Here is a 21889-nt window from a genome sequence, read left to right as displayed (position 1 = left end):
GTCAATTTTTTTTTAATTTGTCTAACAATAATGGCACCAAATTTGTCTAATTTTATTAAAAAAGAAACCTTTATTTCATTGTTGAGCAAGGTAAAATAATTTGCAGTGTATAAGGCAGCGAAGTGATAGAGTTGTTTCTTTACAAAATGGTACAATTCACGACCCACTGTGTTGAGATGAGATTACGTGGAGCTATGATATTATTATTATTATTAATAGAAAATATTAATCTCTCACTAGTGTTAACACACAAGAATAATTTAGTTGGTAGTTTCTGGTTCCCCTGACAAATAAAATATACTATAATGCACTTCATGTTAATTAAGGAAAATAAGATTTCTCAACACTCTTCTAAACTCCAACCCCTCTACCACTTCGAATTTTCCGGCAACCGGAGGCTCAAGAAGGCCCAATAATTTGAGACAGCGGAACCCAGTCTTACAAAGGGAAAAAGACAGTTTTCTTCAGAAAATGGGCTATTGTCCACTGAATAGTTTATCCATTTTTGGTGTAATTACTATATATAAGCTTTCGGTGAAGCTGAATATATATTGCAATCCAAATAGAAAGAGAAAGCAACTTCCTATCTAAGGAAATGTGGCATTGCAAAAAATTATTAATACTGGTTAACAAAGCCAAAAAAGCAATAATTTTCTGATGATAAACTTACATACAAGGAAGTAATATGACACAAGGAAGTTAGAACTGAAATAGGTAACCTTCAGTATATTCTTATAGTATTACAATACTTTTCCTCTTACGCCTCCTTGCTTTCCGCAAAATTCGCTCAGCTTCTTCCTCTTCTTCCTTGGTCAATTTGCCAAATAGGTCTTCTCCTGATCTCCATGGAAGCAGCATATATTAAAAACAGTTACGATTTCTATCAAATAGCAACTTACAAAGAGTTAAAATTAAATTTATATATTTCAAATCAGCAGATACACGTCGTGCTATAAATCACTATCATAATCAAGTAATAAACTATATACAATATACACTAATTTCCATAATTAACATAAGATTTTTAATTAGCCGTAAAAATATATTGCTAATTAAGTATAATCATATAGCAGTTGTATCCATGACTGCTATTTCCAATTCTCGGTAGTATTAGGGAAACAAATATTATACGATTATATTTCTTTTAAACAAATAAGTAATGTTTTCATAGTTCAGAACTACATCTAGAATAAAATCAATGTTGTAGACCATGACTGCTTCCTACTATAATAAATAAAATTCAATACTGCACTATTTAAAAAGCAAAGAAAAAGATGCAAAACAAACAATCCTTTAACTAAGATGTCCTCTAACCAATACAATAAGGAAAATAATCATTTTATTACATCCATCTTTTTTTAAATAACTATTTAACAACTTCTTTCCATAATAAAATATTACATTTAAATAATAATATAAATTTCTTGGATGATTGTATAAGATATGCAAGTTGTCAAAGTATCCTTAATTTTTTTATTTTTTTTTTAACTTTTAAGGAGGATAAGATCTCTCTTTGATAAAGCTTTTTTAATAGTATTACTAATGTGTTATTATGTTGTTTTTATTGGAATTGACTTATGTTTTAATAACTTATTTTTGACATTTAATTTAAAGTTTTATGAACAAGATTATCAAAATAAAACTTCACCTATAATCGAAAACAGCACCTAATCTAATTATGTGGTTTTGTCACTGAGTAATATCTAACAATCTACATCTAACTTTTGTTCTTTTCCCATAACACACCATATTAAGAACGAAAATGAGGATGTTCAATCTTAGTTTTTACAAACTACCTGCGTTTTCTTTGACCAAGCAGGAAAATCCCACTTCAGTCTCCTCGTCAGATTCAATGACAATAGCACAGTCTATACCTCCCTTCATAAACTGTCATTCAAAAAGAACTTGACAATTGGTAAAGCACATATAAGATTTGTAAAATTAATGAAAAGAAATCTTTTGCGTGAAAAATGAAGTGACAATTGTCATTGTTGAATGCATCTTATATAACTGTACGCATCATATTGGCAACTTATAGAAGGACATGCAACTTTCTGATCATGAAAGGGAACACTGAATTTCTTTTAAAATACCTTCCCAGTTTCTGGCTCTTTTTTCTTTTGTACCTTCTCAGATGCTTTATCTGAAAAAGTGACTCGTTCCTTTTTTACTGACTTCCAGCCGCCCATTTCTACTTCTGGAGCTACAGCAGCTCGTAAACTAGTATTCGCCTCACTGAAGTCAAAGAAAAATACCATGTCCTTGGTCACACTACGTAACAAATGCTTTTGCAAGTGTCAAATATAACCAGTCGTAAATAGAGCCATTCGTTATTAATTCTTAAGATTAAGAATTTGATACATAGGGGATAAACAAATATATACTATAAGATAAATCATCGTTCCAATATACCTAGATTTTGTTCGTCAAAAGCAAATGCGGATATATAATTTTATTATCTTGTGTTTGTCAGAAAAAAAAATAGGAAAAGCATAATTCTCCGAACAAAAGGTTGAATAGCATTCAAAAGAAATGACTTCACCCGCAGTTCAGCAGGTGAGAAATCCATTTATTAAGCAATTTTCTTTTATATTGTTGGATTAAAGAATATAGAGAGGCCCAGAAGGATCAATTGCTGTATCAGTGTTTCTGACAAAAAGGAAACTTGCACACACGCATTGTGTGTATGAATGTCTCTGCTCTCTCTTCCTTATAGCGTAGTGTGATTTTCACATATAATTCATCAGCCTCGAAGCAATCCAGTAAAATCCGGGTTACTCGTCAACTATGAAAGCAGGGAAGTAAATAATTGACACCAATCTACCATTTTCACATCCAATATATTTACAGCAGATTAGTTCTCACGTTTGAGACTGTAAAGTATATGAAAAAAAATTAACAAATTGAGAAGCATATGAAATAATGTAATGTCAACGCTTATAAATTTTTCATAAATAAAGCTTACTGAAATTGACAAACAATGTAGAAAAAATTGACAGGCACTACACTATTAGTAGAGTAGGTGAAGTTAATACATACTTCTTAGCAAGAGGCTGTCGCTTTTTCGGTGTGATAACCTGTTTGCTTAAATTCTGCGAGCCAACAACGTATCAGGGATAAAAAAAATCGGTGCTTTTCACCGTAGAAAATAATCAGGATTCAGCAGACTAATTTTTCACAACGAAAAAATTCGAAGAAAATATGGTTCATCAACAGAGGTAATGAACCTTTAAGGACAAAGACGGCGGTGCCATATTCTTTTGGTTGAAGCTTTTAAGATTGGAAGAAATTCCCTGCAAGTGCTCATTGGAAAAGCATTATTTTTTGACGGAATTCTAGTGACGTAAAGAAGAAGGAAAAGAAAGAGAGCTCGGGAGAAGGCATTTTCCAGTAGCGGTATAAAAATGAAAAGAGGGGTTCTAAGAAATCTTACTTTGTAAAAGTATCTGTATCTAACCTAAAAAGTTTAAAAGTTAAATACGTCTGCATGTATTAATCATTATAAATTGCCATATGGTACGTGCCTGCATTTCCTTGGTGATGTTACAGAGATCGTTTTTTACACTTTGCATAGAGGCTTGAATTAGCCGAGGCAACGGAGAAACCGCCAAATATACATCCTGTAGCTTCTCTTTCTCTGAAACATGGCTCATTTGTTCAGATAAAGATTTCAAGTTCCCATCAATCATTGCTTTAAATTCTTCTTGTCCTTTAGTCTGATTTAAAACCAGACTACTGCAATCAGTCTACTGAACTTCGATATCCATTGATGTTAGAGAAACCATGTGAGTCAAGTAAGGAATCAGGGCATTACCATCAACTGAAATGAGTTATCCTGAGCAATCAACTTCTGCCTTATGCCTTCCACTGAATGAAAAGTAAGGAATTCAAATTGTACAGTGTTATAAAAGTAATTTATAGACCGAGCCAGAGAAAACTCAGAATATTATAAACTTGAAAATGAATGCAAACTTTCATATCCGATAAAAGTCAAGACTGAGCAAGCTGGAATCAAACACTTAATGTACAAAACATCGAGTCAGAAATTAGAGTTATTAGTATAAAAAACGAGCATTCCTTCAGTTGAATTATGTTTCAAACAATATACAATGATTGGAAAATGCCATACAAGCAGATAATCATAGGAGAGCCAAACAAAATTTCAGCAGAACGTTTCTTGATTGGTATAAATACAACTCCCAAAACCTTTTTTATAATATCGTCAAGAGTTACAATATGAGTTACTTACCCTCCAAAATAATTTCCTTTGTTCCTTTGTTTACTTGCATAACGTCACTTTGAACAGAATCCAAGATCATCGCAAACCTGCTCAATGAAGTTTCCATTATGCCTATTCGGTGTTCAAGTCCTTCACTTAACTGACCTGCTAGAGCAAACAATGAATTTATATCTTGAGTAAAGTTATACGCGAGCGTAAAAGGACTCTAACATATTTTGCTTTCCGCCCTAGTATCATGAAACTCAGACCACTCTTAAATATGTCTAACCTGAATGCGAAAAATATAAGCTAGAAAAACAAAACCCATATTTTTCATTAAATACTCTTACCTTTATGATCTGCAGAGTTCCATTTGAGCATTAGATTGGACGAAGATCTAGAGTTAAGGGGGTGACTCTCTTCCCGTGAATATGTAGGTCGGGGCAAGCTAGAAAGCCTCCTCAAAGAGTTCTCTTGTTCTTGAGAACCAACTCTCTAAAACACAATAACAATATGATAGACATTGAAATAGAATCTTCAATTGCTTGTAATTATGTTAGTCAAAAAACAATATATATTCGCCTTATTTGCAATATTTGGTAATTGAGTGAAGGATATTTGAAGATGCTCTCTATTAACCAGGAAAATTTCCGGTTAATATCCTACTAGTACTATGCAAATCCTTTAGGTGTTTTTAGTATTTTCAATCACGATTGAAGTTGCAGTCTATTAACTTATGCTGATAATTTCAATGTAAACTCTTGTTACATAGATTTTTCAAGCTGAAATTCCAATTAAAATTGAACACAACACAAAAAATAATCAAGGAATTGAAATTCAAATTTTGCCGTAAATTTAATGCAAGCTAGCAACAAATATGATTGATAAAACTAAGGATATCCATGGAATAGGTTCACTGTGTATCCTAAGTAGCACATGAACTAATTGACAACAACATTAGCTTTTTTCTCTCCCAGAACACGCTTTGATTCCACTTGTTTGACATTAGGTTTTTTGTGAAGCCACGAACAATTTATAAAAGAGGTACAATTGTTTTTCAACATGAGCAATAATTACAATTATTTCCACCTCATATAAACTTAAAAATTATAATTATAATAAATTCTAATCAATATCAGTTTACTAGAAGAGTTTTTTTATGAAAATTGCTTATAAAATTAAGAATAACAGTATAACTACGTCGGTTTACAAGATCTAACCGGTTCATTAGTTGTGACGGCCTCATCGAGAGAGTTTTGAGAGAAATGAGACAGCAACCCGTGCTGAGATGAAAGTCCCTGCGAAAACGATTGCTGCGATGGTTGCGTTCGATGCTGAGAGTGATGCTGAGAGTGAGAGACTTGCAATCCACTTGATACGTTGTTCGCTTTCCTTCATAATCGATACAAAACAACAGATGTCAACATGAAAAGCTCAATTGAAACACGTCATGTTTTGTGATATATAAATCATTTTAACTCAGTTTACAGATTCGTTAATTCGCAGGACCCAAACAGAGTGTGCCGCAGAAAACACAAAGTTCGTGAATAAACTTCAAATGTAGAACTAAATCTTCTTCTCTCAGAGCGAGCGAACGGATGAAATGAGCGTTCTACCAGAAGCAATGGACTGAAAGAAACAATCGTAATTGAAATGTGTGAATCAGTGCGAGAGGAGAGACCTTGAATGAAGAAGAGGAGGAGGAAAGACGGAGATGGAAGAGAGATCGCAGGCTTTGTTGATCTTCATTTTAGTTTCTGATCGGAGATGCAACGGCTTCTAGTTCATGGTCGCCGGAATCTACAGAAACGGCACGCGTTTGGAGTTTCCGACAGAGCGAGGAGAAAGAAGATGGAAATTGGAGAATAACAACAAATAAAGGCGGGAATAGGGGATTTGAAGAAGGGAGAGACCGTTGGTTCAGTTTGGTTTGGTATGGTATTTATAACAATGGAATGGGTTTTACACAGAAACGGGCCGGGTCGTCGGCCGAAACTTCTCTAAAAATAGAAGAATTCGGAATGACATTTACTTTCTACACCTCTATAATTATTACATGCACTCCCATAAATCTTAAAATGATCTTTCTATCTTTCACAATCTATTTTAAACATTCTTTTAGTTTTTTCCTTTTTCTTCTTTTAGTATGAGGTGAAAATACTAATTATAGAGATATAAAAAAAACAATTATTTCTTACTTTTTTACTATAATCGTGATTCTGGATGAGAAAAAGAAATAAAGAAAAAAAAATTGGTATTTTTGTTTTCTATAATTAAAAAAATATATTTGTAATTTGTTAAAAATTTGATGTGAGATAAAAGTTGGCTTAATAGTTATTTTGGTCCCTATTTTTGTTTGGTTTATTCATTTTGGTCCTCATTTTTTTTTTCAATTTGGTCTTAAAAGTTGTAAAATCTGTTCAATTTGGTCCTTTTTTGAAACAACGTCTAAATACTTAACGGCAAACAGTTCACATGTGCACTGTAGTGACGATTTGACACAGGACTGCCTACGTGGATGATCTTCAGCACAGTTACGTGGACTTAATTAAAATTAAATTGAAATGAAGGGTTTTTTATTGCAAATACCCCCAAATTGAAGCAATGTTGAAAAGTACAGAACCCTAATTTCAAATTCATCTAACTCTTCTGCACGTAAAGTTCAGTATTGATCATTACCCAAGACTTTTTGGTACTCACATTCCGTTTCCTTCATTACCCAGGTCAATCCTAGAGTCTCATTGCAGAATAATTTACATTTGCAGGAACCCCTTTGACACTTTTATTTCTGCATGGGCTTTCTTTNATAAGATTAAGGTGGAGCNTTTACCGACACTGACAAAGGAGGAAGCTTTTGAAATGTTTTGCAATGGGGTAATTGAGTTCGGTCCATGGTGGAGTCATATGTTAGGTTACTGGAACGAAAGCGTAGTCAGACCAAACACTGTCCTATTCTTGAAGTACGAGGATCTTAAAGAAGATTTGAATTTTCAGGTGAAAAGAGTTGTAGAGTTTTTGGGTTGTCCTTTCACTGAAGAGGGAGAAAGTAATGGAGTGATCGAGAGCATAGCCAAGCTGTGTAGCTTTGAGGAGATGAAGGATATGGAAGTCAACAAATCTGGAACCATAAATTTTGAAATCAAAAGGTTTGAAAATAAGTTGTTTTTCAGAAGGCAGAAATAGGAGATTGGGTAAATCATTTTTCCCCTTCTATGATGGAAAAATTATCCAAAATCATTGAAGTAAAGTTCAGTATAGATGAATTTGAAATTAGGGTTGTGCACTTTTCAACATTGCTTCAATTTGTGGGTATTTGCAATAAAAAACCCCTAATTTCAATTTAATTTTAATTAAGTCCACGTAACTGTGCTGAAGATCATCCATGTAGGTAGTCCTATGCCAAATCGTCACTATAGTGCACAGTTTGCCGTTAAGTATTTAGACGCCGTTTCAAAAAAGGACCAAATTGAACAGATTTTACAACCTTTAGGACCAAATTGAACAAAAAAAAAAAAAGAGGACCAAAATGAACAAACCAAACAAAAATAGGGACCAAAATAGCTATTAAGCCATAAAAGTTTTATATTAAAAACCAATACTATATACTCATTAATTTAAAATTTAAAATTAAAGATATAAACTTAATCTCTTAATAAAATCTCTTAAGATAATAATATTTATTTTATTTAATGTAAAGATATATATTAGAATGACAATCAGTCGAGTTAGACAATGTTTATTGATTATTTAACTTGTAATAAAAATAAATTTATTTATTAACTATTTTATTCGTTGAATATTTAGAAAATATTTGAAATTTTAAAACTTATAAATATCCTGAATATTCAAAAATACTTTAAAAATATATATTTTTTAAATTTTAAAATAAAATTTAAATAAAATAATATATACTCGTTACTAATCTATTTAAAAATAAATATTAAAATATTTGTTACTTCCTATCTATAAATAATAAATAAATACTTGGAAGTATTAGCTATTTGACTACGTGTGGGACGTATATCTTCTCGCTGGGCGATGTTGAAGCTAGAAAATGATAGCCTGGTCTGCTTCGTAGCTTCCCTCATCATATTCCCTCGCATATTCTTCCACACCCTTCTCTAGGGCTCCAAATATATATATATATATATATATATATATATATATATATATATATATATATATATATATATATATATATATATATATATAAATTAAACTGTACCTGTCAATGCACATGGTAATGATATTTTTGTTTTTGTCTACTGTTTATCTTATACTTTATGTTTTATATCCTTCACCTGTAAAAAGCTATAATTTGTCTGTTGTTATATAAATTTTAATAAATTTATCATAGATGAAAATAAATTAGCAATGTTGTAAGCATAGACTAGGTATTTCACATCAGTCACAATTTATAGTTTTGATTTGACTAATATAAAATCAATTGATTTTATTATTATTATTTTTACAATATAATATTTGGCCAGGATATTCAAAGTGACGTCGTAACATAATAGCTCTTACGGTAGCACGCTAAATATCCATGACGCGAACTCGTTTTTAAGATCTGTTTCACTTAAATTTTTTTTTTTGAAAAAAAAATATATTTAGACAATATTTTTTTACTAACATTTAAATATTATTGATTAATTTAAAATTACTTCAAAATTAATAATAATAATCATAAATATTGTGAATCAATTATAAAATAATATATAAATAATATTCAAGTTACCTAAATGATATTTCAATATTGTGAAAAAAGTATTCTCTAAATATAGTTATAAAAAAACTAACATTTATTTCGCCGTTCACTTCCATTTGTGCATGTTTCAAACTTCTTTCTAAACAATGCAATAGCACAAAATGATTGAGTTGGCGTGACGGGGAAGTTATAGCTTCATTTGACTTCCACTAAAGAAAAGTTTGTGTAATGTACATAAAAAGGTTTTTCTTTTTTTAAAACACTTTAATTATTTTAAAAAAAATCTAGGTATATGAAATTTATATCAAAATAATATTTATATTGATATGGTTTCTTTTATCAACAAAATACTATTTTAATATAATCCCATAATAACGATTCTCGATATTTTAAATATTAACAAACTCTTATATATGAGCACACGAAAATAATATGTTTATTCACATGAAAAAAAATCTTCTAAAATAACTATCACCATATATATCAATTTGTAAGAAAATCTATCCATGTGAAAAATTCTATATTTTTAGACCCAAATAAAATAATCTCTTTATCAATAAAAAATTCATGTAAAAATATTTTACAAAGAAGCTTATTTATAAAATAACCTTTAATTTAACCTTTAGCTAGTTTAGAAATTTATTAAAAAAGTACAAGAAGTTTTATAAACGAAATTCAATTATTTTATTATTAAAAAGTCAAATTATAAATAAAATAAATAAGTTAATTAAGTTTTATTTCATAAAAGCTATCATTTTTCTATAAAATTATTTTCTTTCCTTTCTTTATTTTTCTTTTTAGATTTATGTTCTCCTTCTATATCTGAAAATAGAAGGTTCCTATATGAGTCTTGGCTTAGAGCTCATTTATTTTGTTATATAAGGGGAAGTTCGTTTTTTTTTCTTTGTTCATTAGTCATCATGGAATTATATATATATATATATATATATATATATATATATATATATATATATATATATGTGTGTGTGTGTGTGTGTGTGTGTGTTGTGCACGCACGTGTGTGTATGTGTGTGTGGGTGTGTAGGTGTGTGGGGGATATGTGTGTGTGTGTTTATGTGTGTGTGTTTATGTGTGTGTGTGTGTGCGTGTGTGAGTGTGTGTGTGTGTGTGTGTCTGTGTGTGTGTGCGTGTGTGTGTGTCTGTGTCTATGTGTGTGCGTGTGTGTGTCTGTGTGTCTGTGTGTGTATGTGTGTGTAAGATAATTTAAATGAATACTTATCTTTGCTCGTTAAGATATGTTTAGATCATTCATTTCAGTTTTAATTGTGTTGATAGAAGATATTGTGAATTTGAGTATTTGAAGTAGAGTTTAATAAACAATTTATTTTTTGTAAGATAAACTAACAAATTTTTTTTTATTCATTAATTGTGGTTCTGTGTGGTATTTGTGACAACGGATTAATTTTGTGGCTAGTAACAATTTTTGTTTGAAATTGAGATTTAATCATGCCAAATGATTTGTTAATTTTGGTTTATGTGGTGTATTGGATAATTCACTTGAATGCGAGTTGTTATTGAATCCTAATTTATGAGATGTTTGAGTTTTTGTGTGAGTATAGATCATTGAGATATATTAGTTGAGTCAAATGATTTTATTTGAGATAAAATTTAAACTAAATGTAATTGTTTTTTAATAATAAAGAATAAGTATAAAAACCTAAATAGATCCAATGGATGAACTCATATATCTAGAATGTTTATGTAGTTATGCCAAGAAGGCTCTAAACAACAAGATAAGTACGTGAATTTGGAACTATTTGACTCAAGGTAACTTATTTTAGAACTAAATGATATCCTTTTGAACTATTAAAGAGAGAAAAACATAAGTGAAAGATAGTAATACCAAACTAGTATACCTATTTTGATTTTCTAAATAGAGAAATCGATACTCGCTAAACAACATACTCATTGGATGAGCCACCACCCCTTGCGCGAGAGTGACAAATTTAAATTTTAGAAAAAACACTAGAGGATACACTTGTTGGGAGAGTCAAACTCATTGAGTAAGTCTAGTGGCATGACTCTTAAAGGTTTGGGTTGTTGGGAAAATAGTATTATCATTGAGTAATGATGTAAAAATAAGTTAGCCTAACTATTTTGTCGTAACCTATCATTAATTCGTCAAAAATGGGTCGAGTTTGCGACCACAAGAAAACGGGTTGAAAATTCAAACCTTCCTCGCCAAAAGGTGGGTTGACAAGATAACATGCTAGTTTTTTTTTATTTATTTTTTTTTAATTTTTAATTGGTTAATTAATGTCTCTAATTGAATAAACTAAAATAATTATTATTTTTATATGTTAACTTGTTAAATTATTAAATTATAATTAATAATTGGAGCTTAATTTGTAATTGTGAATAGTTTAAATTACAATATCATTATATATTTGCATATTTTAAACAATATAATACACAAAAATCAATTTTTAATTTTAATTTCTTCAAGAAAAAAATCAGGGTAGCATGTCCCGTCTCACCTTAGGCCTTCCGAATTGGCGAGTCAGAACGAGCTAATGGGTTATACATTTCAAACCAACCTACCAAATTTTGGTGGGCTAGTGGGTCAACCCATTGAACTAGACCCGTTTTTCCATTTCTATCATTGAGAGAAAAATATTTTGTAAAAGTCAAAAGAGCTCAAGGTGGTTAGGTTGTTGAGCAATTAATTCATTAGACAAATTTTGTTCAAATTTTATTATATGGCTTAGTCATTAATGAAGTTCGTTTCCTCGCTAAGAGCGAAAATATGTTTTTGAAAATCTTGAGAGTTTCAAGAAAAATAAATATTGAATGAACCAAGTACTTGTTAGATGACACACTCATCACACTCGTTAGCAAATAAATTCACTAAGCGAGTGTATATGCTCATCGAGTGATAGAGAAAGGAAAAACTTTGTAATTATATGTAATTTTTCAAAGATGAAAATGCATGAGATGCTCTTAGTCTAGTAGATTCTTTAATTTTTTCAAAAATCTATTGATTTAATGTTTGGTCTAGTAGTTCATGGGATTTTACCAAAAATATATTAATTCTCTACTTGGTTTACTAGAGTATGGAGTTTTACCAAAAAATTTATTGATTGTGTGCTTGATCTAATAGAGCTTGTGAATGGATTGTAAACCTTTTATATCAAAAATTCTCTCTCATGAATGGACATTTGTAAACCTTTTATATCAATAAAAGAGCAAGGTGTTGTTTACATTTGACAGAAAATAAGGGTACATAATTATTCAAATTAACAAAATTTATCTTTTGATAGGGTTTATGTTTCTTAAATTTCAGTACTTTTTCTCTAATTTTTATTATTTTTACTTTTTAATTTTCATGCTAGTTGATTGAACATGTCCCCAATATTTTAAATCTTTTGTCTTATTTAATGATATTGTAGTGAGCTGATAACTGATAACATATTTATCTGTGATGTTTATTCCAAATTAATACACCATAAATTACTTATCTATTTAATTAATTGCTTTACAGGATTTTGAACAAATGGCATGGCGTAATTCTTTCACTCTTCTCTAACTAATTTTTAATGCATTAATGAACAGAAACTTAGATATATGCCGACTTTAAAATTAATATATATATCAACACATTATGGCTGGCATAAAACTACGTTTAACAAAACTATTAATTGTAATGATCAAGTTTATAATGGGTAATTCTAACTTAAATTATTTTCCTTGACTAATAGTTATTCTGAAAAATGTTGAATAGATAATAATTAAAACAATAATTATAGTTATGCAAGAAAAATTAGTATTAGCCTCCGAGTTAAAAAAAATAAAGTTGTTATTGTGGGAATCCAAACCGTGATTTTAATGTCTAAAATTATTTGATGTGGTTGTGCTAAACTTGAATTAAACAATTTTATGCTAAGTAGTTTATCATCATTTTATCTTTGAATATTATAACTTAAACTCACTCACATTTAAAAAATAAAATAAATTTATTGTGATTAATAGATTGTAAAATATCACGAATATTTTTAAGCTTTAAGAAATAACTATGTTAAAAGAAAAAAAAAATTTAACAACAATTTTTTAACAATTTTTTGACAACGTGACAGTTTGTGATTGGTCTGTTTTAAATATTTTTTAAATATAAATTCAAATAAATCAATAAAATGATGACATGTGTCTCGTTGTCAAAAATATTGTCAAAAAATATTGTCAAAATATCATTGTCCATGTTAAAATGATTGTTTGCTTCTAGAAGAAGACTATTCAACGACTTGTTGGTCTCTCACTTATCCTGTGTAGACTTCATGGATATCTTTTAGCCAGCCATGCATGAAATTCAATAAGGGTGGCCAATCCATATCAACGGAAAAAAAAATATTCTTCAATTTTTTTTTCTCCAGCAATTAAATAATTAAAAAAAATTCACAAATAAACTTGTGCTGAATTATTTATTAGATATACTTGTACTTTACTATTTAGGTTGAAAATTTAGTTATCCAAAAATCGAATTTAGAATGTCAAATAGTATCGCCAGGACTGCAAAATCAACCAAAATTTATTTTCCAAAAAGTTAAAATTTTCAACTACAATAATACTATTAGATGTTGGAAATCTATTCAAAATTTAATTTAAAAAAAAATAAAATTCTCAGTTGTAAACAATGTTGCTAAAATATCGAAAACCAACTTGAAATTCAGTTATTGAAGAGTTGAATTTCGGTAAGATTTTTCATCTTTTAAAAAGTTAATGAAAAGGTGATATAGAATTTGGACACAATTTAGAAAAAAAATGACAGAAAATTGATTATTCACAAATCAAATTCTAACATTTTTTTCAATACTAACACTTTTTCAAATTGCAAATTTGACGTTTTGAAAACGGAATTTTTGACATGAAAAATAAACATATATATTCTTGTAAATAGTAGTGATTAAATAAGTTTTTGATTGGAGGACATTTAATAAGTTTAATACAGAATAATTCACATAATTAGGAAGGTCTATTAAACTGTCAGAAACTGAATAAACTGAATTATTATTCTTAAACATTAAATTTGATGGTGATTAATTTACACCAAAGCATGATGGTTAACATTTGGATCGTGATTAGGTTGTTAGTAACGTGAAGAAATCCATTTCAAAATCTAGAAATGAAGATTTGAACCAATGAAGTACGTAACTGAATTTATTACACATTAACTGCCAAATTTGTGAAATCTTTATTGACTTTGACATCAGATGAATATAACCTACTAGTTTGAATAAAGTGTAAAGGACAAACAAAAACAAAGATAAATATAAAGGTTTAAACCTCTTTTTGGTCCCTAAGTTATCAGCGGATGTTCAGTTTAGTTCCCGTTTTAAAAAATGTAAACCTTTGGTTCGTAAGTTATAAAAAATGTATCAAATGAATTCTTTTTTGATGTTCATGGTCAAAGTACAAAGAGCAATCTAAAGCTGTTATTATTAAGAAACAAATCAGAGCAATCTAAAGATGTAGCAGTTGTTAAGAAACAACCAACAACAATATTTTAAGTCAAAAAAGGACTCATTTGATACATTTTTTATAACTTAGGGACCAAAGATTTACATTTTTAAAAACGGGAACTAAACTGAACATCCCCTTATAACTTAGGGACAAAAAAAAGTTTAAACCAAATATAAAACATAAATATATGCCATGTATACATTATTTTCTACCAATTAAAGAGATTTTATGTATTACTTATTTTCTTCTTTCAATCGTAATGTAGCCAAAATGAGGATGAGATGTGGTCCAAGTGGAGGAGAACGGAAGAGGTCCAAACATTTGATTAGAAGACAAAAACATGCATTCAGAAAGATTATTCCAATTATTAAGAAAAATACATAATCACGAAGGGAACACTGAAAAAAATAGTGAGTATATTTGAAATGGTTTATATATTTAAGATTATTTTATCTTATGAAATAAACACTTATACATGTGGATGCCCAGAACAAAATATAAAAATAACTCCTTCATAACTCATTTCCAACTTAAAGTATTACAATAATTTCTTTAATATTGTTTAGAAAAATAATCTTCAATCATGTTAAAATAATTTAACCTTATTTTCTTTGATTAAAATAACTTTATCTACAAAAGTGAGTGTTTTCATCCTAAACACTTATATAAATATTTAATTAAACTAATATTTAGGAAAACCACTCAAATAATAAAATAGTATATTATTGAATTCTTGTGAGAGAAAATATACCGATAAATTATGAATAAATTATATAAAAGATTTCAACTCAAAATTTCAAAAATAATAAAGTTGTTGGTTTTCTTTATTTATGCTATTACTTATTACCTTTTATATTCAAATTAATAATTGAAATCTCATATTTTGAAACAGGTATCATATTAAAAATTCTAAAAGGAAAAATCTCTTTTAACCACTCTTCTTTTACAACGTATGGCAGTTTGTAATTAGTTTTTTTCAAATATTTTTTAGAATAAAATCAAACAAATTAATAAAATAATGATATATATATTAAAAAAAAGAATTGTTAAAATATGATTGATTAGAAAAATAACTTGTAGAGAAATGGTCGTCTTCATTGCATGAACAATGACATGTGTCTATACGCAAGTAAGTATATATTTTTTGTTCATATTCGCTGTTAATTTATCTTCATTTTCATTTCTTCATTCTATCTTCTGCTGTCAAACACAAACAAGGTTGCATCACTTTCATGATTGTATATGAAGACAAGTTACACCTGTCCCGATGTTTGACAGGTTTACGTTTACTACGCAGAAGATTGGAAATTGGAGGTCCACGTAGTTGGGCTAGACTGTTTCGTCGAAACTTCATGTGAAGCAGTCATAGGGAACAAAGAGTAGAAGAAGATGAAGAAAAATAAGGAGCACGACCGTGGCTGGAAGAGGTAGAAAAATGAGGTTGTTTTTGTAATTTCCAAGGTTTCGCTGTGCTACTACTTTATCAATATTTATGTCTCTTCTGTTTGTACACTACCATGTTATGAGCTCAAGACAACCGTACTCTTTTCCATTCCTACGAGACAACATAGATAAATACCTGCACATAAAAAAAAGGCATTTCCTTTTCATTTCATCATTTGATCATCATAACTTTCCATCATCGTATGAACTTTGTTTATACGATGATAGACAACGTGGTCCCAGATTGGGTCCTTGCTACGTGGAGAAGAAAATGAATATTTTTGTTCAGCTGGGAGAGATTTTAGTTATGGGGTTTCTTAAATTTAGACCAGTGAGGAGCTCTGGAGAGATTAAAGAGAGTTTTTGGTTAGTTTGAGAGATTTTATTTATTGATTTATTCCTTTTTGGTTTGGGTTAACTGGGTTTATCAAGTTTTCTTGATGTAACGTTTGTGTAGATAGAGAGAAAATTCCCAGTAGTTGAATTCTTTTATAAGTTCCTTTGGCTAGAAAGATGAATCGGCACTTCTAAGTTACAGATTATCGTGATTCTCTTCAGAAGTGAAAGAAAGAGTCTTTTAAAGGTTCAACCATCCTTCATCTATCAGCATGGCTGTGGTGAGTCCTATGCCTGCAACTGCACCACAGATCAATCGTACGAGCAAGCTTCGTGATGTTGGGGTTCCTGGAATCATGACTAGTAGGAGAGAAATTGTGAGTGAGCCCAGTCCAAGTATGGTTAATGATACACTCTATGTTGCTGTGGCAAAAGATGTGAAAGACAGTAAATTAAATCTCATATGGGCAATACAAAATTCTGGAGGAAGGAGAATTTGCATCCTTCATGTTCACGTACCAGCACCTATGATCCCTATGAGTAAGTTTGCAACATGAGTGTGCACTTGCAATTGTTTGTGGGATTTAGATAACTTAAACCTTTTTTCCTTTTTTAATTTGTACACAGGCTGAACCTGAGATAACTTTATCATAACTTGAGTGCACATCTTATTATTACTGTTGAAAAATGTTAGGCTTTTGATTGATTGTGCCTATGAGCATTATTACTCCTTTGGTGTGAGCATATATTGCTTTGTTCAACATTATTTTTGAGATTACTAGGAGATTTGAACTAAAACTCAAAATGACCCAGAAGATAACGAGTCCTTCTACAGAAATTCTAATTACAATCAATAGTTTTTGTTTAAGTTCTAGTGTATAGAGAATATTTAAGAAACCACGCTATGACTTATGATTTATGGTGTGTTTCACAAACCGGATTTAACTTGGTTTATTTGGTTATTTTTACAGTGGGTGCTAAATTTCCTGCAAGTGCACTGAGAGAACAGGAAGTTCAAGATTATCATGAAAGGGAAAGGCAAAAAATTCCGGAGATTATGGATGCCTATCTTTATATCTGTCAAAGAATGGGGGTAATTTTTCTAGAGAACCTTGTTTTCAAAACTTTCTTTCTTTTTTTTTTTTTGCTAATAATTTTCTGATATAGGTGAGGGCAGGTAAAGTATTCATTGAAATGGATTGTGTAGAAAAAGGGATTGTAGAGCTCATCCACCAGTATGGCATACAGAGGCTTGTAATGGGAGCAGCATCTGATAAGAACTATTCTAGGTAAGTAGCCAGCTAAAATCCCTCAAGAAGCTATTACACATTAATATAACCAAATTATCTGTTTCGAATTTGGAGTATTTTGTTAAACATGTTATACTTTCACACATTTGAATTACTATTTCTCAACATTCATAGATATGGAGCTTAATCTTCCCCTCTGCCTGTTTGATTTTATTCCCCTCTTGAAGGCTTTGCTTCATGGAAAATTTTGCAGCCCTTTTGAAATTTATATTCTTATTGCTTTTAACGAGCTTCCACTTGCATGATACTGCAGGAGAATGATATCCCTCAAATCTAAGAAAGCTATATATGTATCTGAACAAGCTCCAGCTTCTTGTCATATACAGTTTGTCTGCAATGGGTACCTCATACACACAAGGTATGCTGTCTTACGAATACTTGAATAGTGGCGGTGAGTACTGAATTCCAAGGAATAGTGTCACACGGAGATAAGTGTAATTTTGGAGTAAGCTTCAAAGGACTTTAACAATTTCAGAAAGCTTGTGTTTTGATATTTGTTTGAATTTTGATTTGTTGTACTACTGTCCTAAATAGTATTTTATCATATTATATTTGGTACTGATACAAGTGCTATATCAACGCAGGGATTGCAGATTGGATAGAAGGAATGTAGAGGTTGGATCTCCTTCTGTGCTGCAAATAGCAAACTCTGAAGTTGGGCATTCGCCTAACATGGGATCCCCATCCTCAGTGGCAGGACAAAATCGTTGGAGAAAACCAACTAATCCCGGACAAGAGTTATTTCGTAGAGTTAGGACTATCAATGGTGCACTTCGGAAGAGCATCGAATCTGTTTCTTCTTTAGAAGGGTACTTAATTCCTAAGAGAAAGATAGGTAAAGGAGCAAGTTCTGATGAGTTTGATGAGCAATCACGAGGGAGTCCTTCAGTAGTCTCAATGTACTTTGAGAGCTGTTTGGGTGATGCAGAATTGATCCCAGATTTGATTAACAATGGCAGTGAGAATGTATTAGGCTTGTCATTGAATAACTTTTCTCTGGATAACAAGGATCTCCATTCACCATCTCCAAGTGTATTGGTATGCACACTTTTTCCTCTATCAGAGTTTCTTTGTATACTATAGGGCTGAGCTTTATGATAATATTTTAATATTGTAATTGAACACCAACAGGATGAAGGAATGGATGATGCTCTCTATGGTCAACTTGAACATGCAATGGCTGAGGCTTGGAATGCTAGGCAAGATGCATATCATGAAACTGTTAGGCGCGTGAAAGCAGAAAAAGAAGCCAAGGATGCTATACGCAAGGTAATTTTCTTATGTGGAGTTCTTATTATTTTTCAATGAGTAAGATGATCATGTTTGTAAATAATCACACCAAGTAAATTGTAGGTGTTTTATTCAGTTCTGTTTTTCAAATTATTCTTATCAGACCGAAAGAATAAGATTGTATTAGCTAACCTTAAACAAACCTCAACTGATTCTAGGATCATTTGAATGGACAAACATCTTTTTATTGACAGGCTAAAGCCACTGAAAACCTGTTTCAAGAAGAGCTAAAACTAAGAAAAGAACAAGAGGAAGAAGTACAGAAAGCAAATGAAGAACTTGATAATATGAAGAGCCAGATAAACAAAGTTAACGAGGAACTCCAACTTGCCTTAGACCAGAAATTATCTCTAGAGAATCAAATTGCATCTACTGAACTTGTTGTGAAGGAGTTGGAGCAGAAGAATATATCTGCTGATGAGTTATCTCAAAAGTACAAGGATGAACTGGATGAGTTGCAAATGCAACTTGATAACGCATTGGGAGAGGCTGAGGAGTTAAGGAGAGAACAAGGGGAATCCTCAAGCATGCAACGGCTTCAACCCTTCTCAGAATTCTCCTTTTCAGAGATTAAAGAAGCAACAAGAAACTTCAATCCATCCCTTAAGATTGGACAAGGTGGATATGGAAGTATATTTAAAGGTATCTTACGTCACACTGAGGTGGCTATAAAAATGTTGAGTCCTGACAGTGCCCAAGGTCCAGTGGAGTTTCAACAAGAGGTATGATAGCTTCGTTTCAGTTTTACTTCATATTTTGTGCTTCATCCTATTTTGGTCAGCAACAATCTGTGTTTATTTCACATTTATTGCATCTCATTTTTTTCTCCTAGGTATACAAATTGTTCTACAAATCATAGCTCTCTGATATGGTTTTGTTTGTATCAGGTTGAAATATTGAGCAGGTTGAGGCACCCAAATCTTGTGACACTTATAGGATCCTGCCCAGAATCCTGGACTCTTGTGTATGAGTATTTACCCAATGGAAGCCTTGAAGATCGTCTCAACTGCAAAGATAACACACCTCCATTATCATGGCAAACTCGAATTCGCATAGCTGCAGAACTCTGCTCGGCTCTCATCTTTCTTCAATCAAGTAAACCTCACAGCATAGCACATGGTGACTTAAAGCCAGGCAACATTCTCCTAGATGCAAACCTTGTAAGCAAGCTCAGTGACTTTGGAATCTGTCGTATATTATCTTGTCAAGAGGGTTCAAGTAGCAGTACTACACAGTTTTGGAGGACTGTTCCAAAGGGAACTTTTGTGTATGTGGATCCTGAATTCCTTACTTCTGGTGAACTCACACCAAAGTCAGATGTTTACTCGTTTGGAGTCATTTTATTGAGATTGATCACTGGTAAACCTGCTCTGGGAATAACAAAGGAAGTGCAATATGCATTACATAGTAGAAAGTTGAAATCCATCTTGGATCCATTGGCTGGAGACTGGCCAGTTATGCTAGCTGAAGAGCTGGTTCGCTTGGCTTTGAGGTGTTGTGAGATGAACAGAAAGAACAGACCAGATCTTCATCCAGATGTTTGGAGAATACTAGAACCAATGAGGGCTTCTTGTGGACCCACTCAACTGGGTTCTCAAGGAAAATGCCAACCTCCTCCATATTTTATCTGTCCAATCTCTCTGGTAGGAAACTCTTTCTCACACTATCTTCAATTTTAGTTTGAGTTCAATCAAAAATACACATCCTCAGATGATTTATGATCTTTTCCAGTAATGAAGTTTTCAAACAATGCATATAATTAATGTTTTGTGACAACTTTTGCTGATTGTTACTAATTCATTGTTAAGTTGTATGCTACATGTGTTTGCTTCCCTTCTTGCATTACACTGCTCACAATTGTCTAAAATAATAAAATTATTTACATATCCATGAGACACATGAAAAGGTTTTCCAAATCCTTGGATATTTTGCAGGAAGTGATGCAAGATCCACAAGTGGCTGCAGATGGTTTTACTTATGAAGCTGAGGCTATACGTGAATGGCTGAAAAGTGGTCGTCACACTTCACCAAGGACAAACTCTAAGTTAGCACATCACAACCTTATTCCCAACCACTCTCTTCGCCATGCAATCCAGGACTGGCTTCAAACTCACTGATCTGCAAGCTTCTCATTTTTCTCTTTGCTTCTTCAAAGATGAAGTTCTAATATCTAGGAGAACAGATATCATTATCATGTTTTTACACATTTTTGAAGTATGTAAACAACATTTTTATAGCCTACATGTTGTATAGGTTGTGCACATTTTGAGTTCTTGTAAAAAGGTTGCGTATGTATATATGGTTAAATAGATGCTATTTGTTATCTTTGCCAATGAGCAATGCTATTTGTTAATCTTGACTATTCCAATGAATCGTCCCAACAGCATTCAAGGAACATTCTATGTTTATATTAACGAAAGCTATACATATATATGTGTTCTTAACTCAGATAATAGAGTAACATTATATTAATTAAAAATGATGAGGAAAGGAAAACAAAACTGATCAATTTAAACATTAATTTTTTGTAATAAAAAACTTAATAAATAAAAATATTAGTTATCGATTTAAAATCTAATTCACAAATTAATTATATTTTTTTTATAATAAAGAGTATTTTTAATATCATACTGAGCTTTTCTATTTTCATCAACAGTCCACTCAGTAAAATCAAAACATTTTTCTCATCAACCGTTTTTGTAGGCACAAAAGGACCATTTAAGGTGGCATCCAAAATTCCTTTATCTTGTGATTCAAGAAAGATTTGCATTCTAATTTTTCAAAATGGATAATTTTCACCACCAGAGGTGGTTTGTTTGTTGAAGCACCTTCACCAAAAGTTTAAAAACAGAAAGTCATTCCTTGGTTTATAGTCGAATCAAAGAAAAACAGAGTCGACTAGTTTTTCAAATATCTTATGAAAACCAACTTTGGTGCCAATTGTTGGAAAACAAGTAAGCTTCTTTTCTACACCAAGACGGGGGTGAATTGGTGTTGTATAAAAAACAACTTCTTTTTGCAATCCTGAAAACAAAGTGTGAAACTTTTTGAACTTTCTTGAAATGCAAGTAATGAAAATTTGTAAGCAGCGGAAAAACGTAGTTGATT

At 31.2% G+C, this 21889-nt stretch overlaps 2 protein-coding genes and 1 pseudogene across 6 annotated transcripts; 2 read left to right on the top strand and 1 right to left on the bottom strand.

The window, feature by feature from the left end:
* Window positions 1-538: 538 nt before the first annotated feature.
* Window positions 539-6287, bottom strand: LOC106773208. Its single transcript, XM_022786214.1, has 11 exons — window positions 5901-6287; window positions 5440-5611; window positions 4570-4714; window positions 4250-4384; window positions 3815-3867; window positions 3525-3716; window positions 3228-3293; window positions 3040-3092; window positions 2094-2235; window positions 1797-1887; window positions 539-836 (listed from the first exon to the last, which is right to left on the bottom strand). Exons 1-11 carry the CDS (start codon window positions 5966-5968, stop codon window positions 733-735), a joined length of 1221 nt encoding a protein of 406 aa, XP_022641935.1. The 5' UTR covers window positions 5969-6287; the 3' UTR covers window positions 539-732.
* LOC106773207 lies at window positions 5987-15785 on the top strand (annotated as a pseudogene).
* Window positions 15633-21158, top strand: LOC106772871 (U-box domain-containing protein 33). 5 transcript variants are annotated; one of them, XM_014659489.2, is made up of 10 exons: window positions 15633-15829; window positions 16404-16721; window positions 17153-17274; window positions 17349-17470; window positions 17745-17849; window positions 18076-18529; window positions 18623-18760; window positions 18976-19503; window positions 19669-20424; window positions 20716-21158. In XM_014659489.2, exons 2-10 carry the CDS (start codon window positions 16454-16456, stop codon window positions 20896-20898), a joined length of 2676 nt encoding a protein of 891 aa, XP_014514975.1. In that variant the 5' UTR covers window positions 15633-15829; window positions 16404-16453; the 3' UTR covers window positions 20899-21158. The 5 variants fall into 5 exon arrangements, with proteins under 5 accessions (XP_014514975.1, XP_022641950.1, XP_014514974.1 ...); XM_022786229.1 differs by having other exon boundaries at window positions 16384-16721; XM_014659488.2 differs by having other exon boundaries at window positions 15633-15842.
* The last annotated feature ends 731 nt before the right edge of the window (window positions 21159-21889 follow it).

This window comes from Vigna radiata, chromosome 9 (genome assembly GCF_000741045.1).
Source record: "Vigna radiata var. radiata cultivar VC1973A chromosome 9, Vradiata_ver6, whole genome shotgun sequence".
NCBI lineage: Eukaryota > Viridiplantae > Streptophyta > Magnoliopsida > Fabales > Fabaceae > Vigna > Vigna radiata.
This window is presented reverse-complemented; position numbering and strand designations above follow the sequence as displayed.